Source organism: Myotis davidii, unplaced genomic scaffold (assembly GCF_000327345.1).
Source record: "Myotis davidii unplaced genomic scaffold, ASM32734v1 scaffold48, whole genome shotgun sequence".
In the NCBI taxonomy this organism is placed as follows: Eukaryota; Metazoa; Chordata; class Mammalia; order Chiroptera; family Vespertilionidae; genus Myotis; species Myotis davidii.
The window spans coordinates 1,123,635-1,133,679 of NW_006299393.1; the positions used below are offsets into that span (position 1 = coordinate 1,123,635).

The 10,045-nt window shown below is 39.4% G+C and overlaps 1 protein-coding gene across 1 annotated transcript in view; it reads left to right on the forward strand.

Annotated features, from left to right (window-relative positions):
- LOC107184865 (target of Nesh-SH3-like) overlaps positions 1-10,045 on the forward strand; it is a 121,146-nt gene that overhangs the window by 49,140 nt on the left and 61,961 nt on the right. Inside the window, exon 2 of the mRNA XM_015571276.1 lies at positions 7,827-8,006. Within this exon, the coding sequence (XP_015426762.1) occupies positions 7,827-8,006 (180 nt within the window). The remainder of the gene's footprint in view (positions 1-7,826; positions 8,007-10,045) is intronic.

The window sequence follows — 10,045 nt, forward strand, 5'->3', positions numbered from 1 at the left end:
GCTGGTGCTAGGACTGGGGTCATGGGATTGTAGGTGAAGCTTCTTGCTGTCGCTGGTTGTGTTGTGTAAAGTCAAGATTGGAGTTTATTTAAAGGACCCCATTCCCTGGCTCTGGCAGCTGTTCATGTGGCTTGTGGTACTTTTACACAATTTTTTCTGTACTTTATTTAAAAATTGCAATTTTTCTTTAGATTTATTAAAATCTTGCTTTGTATATATCTACATTAGTTTAATCAGGATATTTTTCTTATGTTTTTAGATTTAAAAACACAAGTAGGAATGCCTTCTGGTCACCTCTAAAGCTATATGCTCTTTTTTTGTGGGTATATATTTTTAATTTCATTAGATTTACTTGGAGACATTGGATAATAAGATTATATAGATTTCAGGTATAATAGATCATCAGTATATTGCATTGTGGGTTCTTAATTCACCATTTCCCAAATGCCTAGAATTTCTTTTCCTTCATTGTTCTGATTTAGATCCTTGATTCATCCTATGAGTTGTATATATTTGGTGAAGTAATTTTATTTGTAAATTAAGGATAACAATGTCCAAAGTTTTGTTGCAAATTCCTATCCTGCTTACATCAGACCTCCTACCACCCACATCCCTCATTGCCTGTGACAGCAGACTCAGAAGGCAAGGAGATAGAAGTCAAAGTCCTGAGTAGGTAGCATGAGGGCTATGGGAAGAGATCAGAGATTTTCAGTTTGATCATCGTATCAAATCATCCAATTTTATAAGTAGCAATTATTTTTGCATGGTCTTTGTGAGTGTGCCGCTATGATAAAAGATGGTTTGACTGGTGACATGTGGAGTTTTGCACTGTGCAACTTAAACAATACTTGGTGACATCCCTGTTCCCAGAAGGCATGCTGTAGAGCTGCTCCATGTTTGCTGCACACTAGTTCTTTGCAAGCTCTCAGAAATCGTCTTTTGGGCCTCAGTAACACTTCATCCCCCCAAAAAAGTAATAGACAATCTCTGAGATTTTTGAGAAAAAAAATCATGTGTGGAGATCCAGAGAGCCAGGATGCCATGAGGTATATATGCTTAATAAGCTGGAATATAAGAATCTGAAATTTAAAAAGGATTCTCTAATAATTACTCTGTGAGTGCTTTTAATTGCAATTCTACATTCACCACCACCACTACCAAAACAATTTAATTCTTTCCACCTATCTTTTCCGTGGAATGAGTCATGACTTTCCTCATCTCCATAACCACCTTGCACAGACTCTTTTTCCCATGACGGGTTTATTTAAACATATTGCCATTACAGCACTGGTGGAAGTAGTTTCTATAATGCCGAATACAATTTAATTAATAGCAACATCTAATTTTCATTCTCTTTCCAATATTTAACTGCAGTTGCAATGCTTTTTCTGCTATGGAAAATGTTCACATGCATCACTGGCTTTGGAGTTGGTGTTATTGGTATGAAAACGTCATGCTAGAGATGACAGACCACACATTTCTGTTTAAGGATCAGGATCACTGAAGATACCTGTCTAATTGTCCTTGACCACTCCTTTCACCCTGTGGCCGTCACAGAAAATTTATTGAAACTCCATATGGTTTTCTTTTTCCTCCTAACATCTTTCCTTCGATCACAGTACCAGGGCAGGAAGAGATTTGAGCACCAAGCCTATGTTACATGATCCCTTTTTGATTGTCTAAGAATGTTAAATTATTGCCAAGATCTATGTTAAAATTATGGTTTGTATAACTTGGCATTACAGGTCTATTAAATACAATCTAAGCTATCAACTATGATTTTGGAAGCCTTTGAATGTGTTGTCAGACAGTAACTGCCCTACTTAGTACATGAACTTGAGATGTTTTATCTGGATAGCTCCTTAATAAGCTGCTGTGACCATAAGGCATTGAAATGTTTTCTGCTTTCAATCTACTCTGTAAAAACATAGAATAGATACGAAACGTACAATTGTCAGTTCTTGGAGCATAATAAAGCCTGAAAGGACTTGCCGATTTTATATATGTGCCATTTGTTGAATGGCAAATAATAATGTCAGGCACTATTAAAACTACTTTCACCAATGCTGTAATGACAAGAATGTTTGGATGACCTTCCATCAGAAGGAGATGAGGAAGGTTAAGGCCCATGATGATGTGCCATGTTGAATAACATAAATAATGTGTTCTGTTTTATTGCCGAGTCATATCCCATTATATGGATGTTATAGTTTTATTTATTCATTCAACTCTTAATGAACAACTGGGTTGTTTCAAGTTTTGTGCTGTTTTGAATATTTGCGTAGACTTATGTTTTTACATCTCCTGGGTAAATACCTGGGGATGAAATTGATGGGTTATTTGGTAACTGCCCAACAATTTCACACATGACTATACCTGTTAACATTCTTAAAATGTATGAGGAATCTACTTGTTCCAAGTCCTGCCTAACACTTGACAGTCTTTTTAATTTAGCTATTCTTATGTGTGTGGTATATCATCATGGTTTAAACGTGCATTTCCCTGAAGACTAGTGGTATTGACCAAGAGTTTGTAAACTATGAACTAGTAGCTAAATCAAGCTGCCTATTTTTATAAAGATAGTTTTATTGGAACACAGACACATTCATCTGTTTACATAATGTCTATAGCTGCTTTCGTGTTAAATGGCAGAGTTGAGTAGTGAAGGTAGGCAGAAAGCCTCCGGCCAGAAAAGCTATAATATTTACTATTCGACCTCTAACAGAAAACATCTGATGACCTTGAGAATCTTTTCATTTGCTTGTTGGGTATCTCCTTTAGTGAAAAATCTATTTGAATCCTTTGCCCCTTTTTTTCTTAAATGTTTTGTCCTCTTACTAAATAGAAAGAATTATTTTAAATATCATGGATACAAGTTCTTTAATTGACATATGTATTACAAATACATACAGACATGAAAGAATCCCTCCTACTGAAAGGGCTGTAATAGTAATTCCTTTCTCACAGATCGTGCCTGGATGTCTGCAGTAGTTGAGCTGGTTTAAGTACCATGTGTTTGTACTGTGTATTTTGTCAGAGCTTTATTGAAACTGACCACAGCCACTCAGAACTCTAGGTTCAACATGAAATGGTTGCTCAGCACCTGTGCCTACAGCAACAGCAACCCACTTCCTTGGGTTGATACAGAGAATTCTATGAACTTATAGGGTCTACCTTTTGTCTGATTTTCTAACCTCACTACCTCCCTCATTGTTTTTAATGCCACAGGGCATGTATTTACTTTTGAAAATTAAAGGGGGATTAATTATAATTTTGTTTAGAAATACTTTTTTTTTCTTAAAGAATTTCACAACCCCCTTTGAAGTATTTTGAGATACCCTAGGGTGTTGCAAGGAGGGGATTAGAAACAATTGTCATAGATCCAATATTCCACTCTGCCAAGATGCAGTCTTTTTTCTCAGCCATACCAGTGTTGCTTTCCTGAAAGGTTTACATTCTTTATTTTCTCACTCTTGGCATATGCTTTGTTTACTGCATAGTACAAATAAGTATTCTTCTAATACTCTTTTTTCTCTGTACTCTTCAGGTTTTCTGGGTGACATATGTGCCAGTTTACTTATAAACTTTTCCTCGTTAAGCTTTTATCTTGTATTATTGTTCTACTAATGACCTGGTGTATGGATTCATGCACATTGAAAGGAAATTAATTAGAAGGTGGTTGGTGGGGCAGGACTGGGCTAGACGGGGCTGGACATGCTCTGGGACCAACCTTCCGTGGTCCCTCCCTGGCCAGTGGCACCTGGGGTGGCGCTGTGGCTCAAAAGGAGTCTGTGGAATGAGTGGGGTCCCTCTGGCAGGTGGGGTCCCTTGGCCTGGCCTGAGGGGATTGAGCAAAAACTGGCTCTCCAGCATCCCCCGAGGGGTTCTAGAATGAGAGAGGGCACTCTGCAAAATTGCTGTCGTACAGGGTGTGGAACGCAAATGCAAGGGGGCGGTAAACCAGATTTGAGGCCAACAGTGCCCCAGCAGCAACATAACCCACGGCCAAAGGTGGAATTACACAGCCCCGCTAGGAATCGGGCTTCCGCCTCTCTGGTTTCAGGGTGCATCACCGGAGAACTGCCGCTGCCAAGTCACTGCTGCTTGGCACCTCCTACGTTGAGCGTCTTCCTCCTGGTGGTCAGTGTGCATCATAGTGACCGGTCGAATGGTCGAACACTTAGCATATCAGCCTTTTATATATATAGATAATCTCTAAGTCATTCACCAGAGGCCTTCATACTAACTGTTGAAAGATAAATGTCATTACATGATCTAGTATTTCATACCATTAAGCCAGAATTACTCAGAGTGAATATAATTTTATCAAAGATTAAAAATTAATTTAGAATGCACAGATATCCCTAAAATATTGGGGAAATTTTCCAAGAGCATAGAGTTTAATGGTACTCTAAATACGCAAAAGAGAAAATTTGCTTAATCTTTTTACTGAGCACTGAAAGAATTAATGGGGTTATAACTGGGTGAGCAAAGGGGTAGAGAGAAACAAACCTAAGATAAAGGTAACCATACTGGTGATAATGTGAGCATAGGTGTAGGGCCAGGGCTTTGTATGCATCGCAGAATATGAGAAAATTATACTGGTAAAAAAAAAAAAAAGAAAGAGAAGTAGGATAAGTTGAGAAGGAATAAGAGAGGAAGTAATGTGTGGCTAGATAACGAAAGGATGTGAGTGCCTAGTTCCAAATAAAGAACTAGGATGACAGTCTCAAAATATGAAGTTGATGATGCTGTGGTTTTTGAGGTAAGATTTGTCTGGGTGTGTTTCTCTTTTATAGGACTTTAAAAAATTTAGCTCTAGAAAGTACTATGAGTTGGAATTTTTTTATTATGTAGAGAAGCTAACTACCAATTCATTTAAAAAAATCACATGATGTTGATGTATTTTTGTTGTTGTTGTTTTTAAATATATTTTTATTGATTTCAGAGAGGAAGAGAGAGAGAGAGAGATCAATGATGAGAGAAAATCATTGATCAACTGCCTCTTGTGCGCCCCCTACTGGGGATCGAGCCTGCAACCCAGGCATGTGCCCTTGACCGGAATTGAACCTGGGACCCTTCAGTCTGCAGGCCGCCACTCTATGCACTGAGCCAAACCCGCCCCTTCAGTCTGCAGGCCGACACTCTATCCACTTGGCCAAACCAGCCAGGGCTATTGATGTATTTGTTGACATTGATTATTAGGAAAAAGGAAAAAAAAAAGACTGGAGTCATGAAAATTCCTGTGCAGAGAAAGTGAGAACACTCCCATTTCTGTTGGTCGGCGACTCTGTTTATAACCTGCCTTTTTCTCGCTTGGTGTAGGCACCCTTTCTACTTGCCAAGGGGAGTAATGATGTGGTACGTCATGCCAGAATTTGTAGCAAAGGTCTAATGTGATGATGCTGTGGCTCTTGGCTCTTAGTCAAATGTGCGTGCAGCCCAAGCACACTAAGATTCCTTACAAGGTGCCCAAACAGGCTGGCTGTGTTCTCACTTATTGTGAGGCCTGATAATGTGCTAAGGCAACAGAATATGTGCTTGACTTATATTTGTTCCATCTAGTGAGCAGGATGGAGTAACTCTGGGGTTAATTTAGGCACACAGCTAAGAAGGGGAAAATTAGCTTGGATAAAACCTGTTCTATCTGAAGTGTAAAAATCTAATGAAGTTGGGACAAAACATCAGAAGTTAACATCAACTTAAGTGTTACGGTCTGGGAGCTGGCCACACCTTACTCTAGTGGGTAGTAACAAAGGTCTCAATAAAAACAAGAGAAGTCCAGCCTAGAGAAAACCTGCGGCCCAGTTTTGAGCCTGAGATCTGACTTGCAGAATGACAGGGGTGTGTCTACCCTTAGTTGAGCTGTTTGGACTAGTTGAACTGGACTAGGTAAGTCTTCCTCAGACTTTAGAGAAGCCCAGTGTCTCTGGGTTTCAATTTTGCTACAAGTGTAGGAATAGCTATCTGAGAAGCAAGAAGTTCATAGAAATAACATCAAATTCTTGGGAAGTACAAAGAACTATGTACATATCTAGAAATAGTATTGGCTGCTGAGGTAAGAGAATGGTTCATTTCCACAACCTGGTCTCCAAGAAGGGGCTGTTTTTAGTTTTTCAAAGGCCTAATAGAATCCTTTTATGTAGCTATACTGAGGTGGTCCGGGCTGATTTCGACTGGAATGTGATGACTTTGGGAAGCCCATGCTGTTCAGAGGTGCCGACTGGTATATATACAAGCCTTTTATTAATGAGGAAGGAAATGTGAGATATTAATTTAGTAAGTGCAATTTTCTGAATAGGTACAATATTTTAGAAACATGAAATTCCCGTGGAATAAAGAAAGAAAATAATTGAGGTTCACAATCTTTTATCTAAAACTTTGAGCCAGACATGTTTTTGAATTCAGAAAATCTTTGGATTCTAGAAATGTATTAGGATGTCTAGACCATACATCAGTGGAGTCTTGACCAATAATGCTTAAACACATTAATATTTCTACAATTAAACCATTCGATGAGATTATGAAAGACTAAGAAGACTTATGACAGTTCAGATGTTACCAAATTGGTTTGGTGTGAAGTTGCAAAAACCTTACAAATCAATTCTGGATTTCTGAATTGTGGCTAAAGTGTTATGAATAGACCTGCTCAAGTAACCAATTATTAAGTAATTACTACATGTCAGCTTTGAGATGGGGCCATTTGCACTAATCTTTGTAAACATCCTGTTAAAGTAGACTTGGTTACCTATTATCCATAATTTATAATTTGGCAAAGTTCCAAGGCTCAGCCTATTCAGTGAGTGGCCAGCGGCCATAAGTATGTGGCAGACCTGGAATTTAAACTCAGCTCCTTCTGCTCCAAAGACAAAGAACAATGTCTTCCTCCCTGATTGATCAAGACCTCTGGTCATTGTGATTATTTGCGACTGTTGCCTGCACAGTAAAAAAAAAAAAGCCAGTCCTAGTCAGGTAGCTCAATTGGTTAGAGCATCATCCCAATATGCCGAGGTTGCTAGTTCGATCTCCAGTTAGGGCACATACAAGAATTGATGTAATTCTCCCTCTCTCCCTCTAAAATCAATAAATAAAAATTTTAATGCCTTAACTTAATTAAGTTTTCTCTCCTCACCCTACAATCTTTCCCAGAAAATTCATCCAATGGTCATTTATAGACAAATGATACCGGCTGGATCTATGGCCCACTCCTGAGTATCACACTTAGATATTTGACTTACTGTTGGGATCTCCATGTAATTGTCTCACTGTCCCAGTGACCTCCAAATCGAATTAAGCATTTTTCTCCTCCACATTTGTCTTTCAGAATTCCCTCTTCTACCATCTCAGTTATTCCTAAGCTGAACTCTTCCCATTTCCCTCCCGCTCCAGCTCTGTAATTACAAAGTCTTGTGGAGTACAACACAAGAGCAGCACCGAGGAAGCTGGGGTTCTCCCAGTGCAGTAATTTAATTTACCAACCACGGATCTTGTCACCATTCCCAGCCACTATGTATAAAACGGAGGTTCTGACCAATTGTGGCTAGCCAAAGTAGCCTGGAATCCCATCTACCTGCTCAATGGCAGATTGCTAAATATTAAACCCTATCATTTTACCTTGTATTCTAGACTTCTTTCTGTGTTTAAAAACCTGTTTTCTGTGACCTCAAAATTACCTGTATTTTCTCTATTCCTGTGGGTGTGTTATAATATTGAGTAACTAAGTAGATAACATGCTTTCCGATAACAACTAACCTTTGCTCTAAACTTGTGCTGGGACGCTCATGAGGTGAAGTAACAGCCACCTCTTTTTTCATTCCCACCTTCAGGTAAAAGGCCGAGCCTGAAAGTCCACATCAACACCACAAGTGACTCTATCTTCTTGAAGTTCCTGCGTCCAAACCCTAATGTAAAACTGGAAGGTTTTCTTCTGGGATATGGCAGCAATTTATCACCAAATCAGTACTTCCCTCTTCCGGCGGAAGGGAAATACACCGAGGCGGTAGTCGGTAAGATGCTTGGCTCTCTGGCCTGGGAAGGAAAGCTAAAAGTAACGGGTGTTACGTGATACATAAAATTGTGAGGGCAACACCATTTCTTCTCCATCCTCAGCTGAATCAAATGCCAGAATTACAAATCCTCTTCATAATTATTATCCATAGCACAATTCCTTACATCAAAGAATATGGGATGCATATTCTGCATGTACTACAGAAATAATCAACTTTCTTGCCATTATACTTACAATCCCTGAGCACATACTTAGATTGCATAGGGAAAAAATAAGCTGAAACGCCTGGTTTAAATCTCTGCACTAAAGCTTATGTGGATTAATTCCCCCACACCCCCCAACCCCCAGTGCCTTAACTTTCTTCCGATGGAAAATAAAAACTATGGCTTTCTGGATGCCTCTTCATGAGAAGCTACCTTTACAAATGTTATTGATGCATAACCCATGGACACAGACAATAGGGTGGTGGAGGCCTGGGGTGGGGTATAAGGGGTCAATGGGAGAAAAAAAGGGGGACATATGTAATATTTTCAACAATAAAGATTTAAAAACAAAAACAAAACATAAAAAAATAAAAAGAGGAAAAATAAATAAAAATGTTACTGGTAGAAGTGTGGGATCCTCTTTCCCACTGGGTGCTGGGGGGTGGGGGCCTTATGATATCTAGAGTCAAAGTATTTCCTGAGGCTTGCGAGGGAGGATGTGTGATTTTTATTTGCGTGGAATTATATTCCTGGGTTTCCAAAGTCCCATTTCCTTTAATTCCAGTCCTGGGAGAGGTACAGCCGGGGAGTCAGCAGATCTCGAAGCAGAGCCAGTGTCCAGAGCTTCCATCCCATGTTGGAATTGGGTCTGGTACAGCACCAGGCTAGTTCAGTCCATCAGTCCATTGTTTGGGGTCCACAAGGCTGTGGGACATTTGGGCAAATGCAGGGGCGTGAGAGCCCTGCAGGTCAGGAGTCAAACAAGAAGAACCCGGAGTCAACCAAGAGCAGATTAAGAAAGCAGGAAGCAAGAGAGTGAACTCCTTTGCATCTCAAATCTTCCCACACTTACTGTGGTCATGCCCACTCTGGCCAATGACCTGTTCCCATGTGTGACTGACCGACAAGTACTTTTTCTATGTCTCCCAGACTTAGTAGGCATGCGTCTATTCTCAACCCTGTTCAGTCCCTACCCGCAGCCATCCGTGGGGAATAGACCCGTGGCCCCCTGAGAAGCATTAAACTGCGCTTCCTAGCAAAGCTGCACAAATGACATGCCTGTACTATGTGTCCTTCCCTTTGCTTCTTTCCTGTTAAGAATAACTAGGTTGCTCTAACCGGTTTGGCTCAGTGGATAGAGCGTCGGCCTGCAGACTGAAGGGTCCCAGGTTCGATTCCGGTCAAGGGCATGATATTACATTTTGAAAAAATGTTTAGTTATGTCAGACACAAAGATTAGAGTTTTCATATATATAATAAAGTTTAACATGTCATTGAAAATGTTTTAAATCACATTAAAATGTAATTTGGAGGATGTGGGCAACTTCAAGTCTTGTTCAGAAAAATTATTTGCAGATGAGACCTTTTCAAAGAATAACACTTTTTAAAAAAGAGATCATTTATTGTGAATGCTCTCAAAGGCTTCTGAACAGTCTGAGATTTATATTTTGCTCCACTGCTAAAATTATTGCTAAAGAGCTTTTCCATGAAGTTCTGACATTTAAGCCCGTGACTTGAACTATTGTCGATCAGATCTGGCATTTATTCATACATACCCAGAATGTTGAAGATGAATCTGTTTTGTCCTGCAGCCCCTTGCTTCTCATAGAGAAGTCTCAGTTATACATTAAAATCAGGTAAGGGAGTAACATTGTTATTTAAATGTCTAGATAGATTTTATATAAGATAATCACTTTAATAAGACAAACAAATTATAGTTACCAAAAAAATTGAGATTAAGGAACTTTGGACAAATATTACCACAATAACCTTGATCATGTAAGCCATAAGGAATGTAAAATTTGCAAATATTCTCACATCACATTCACTCTTT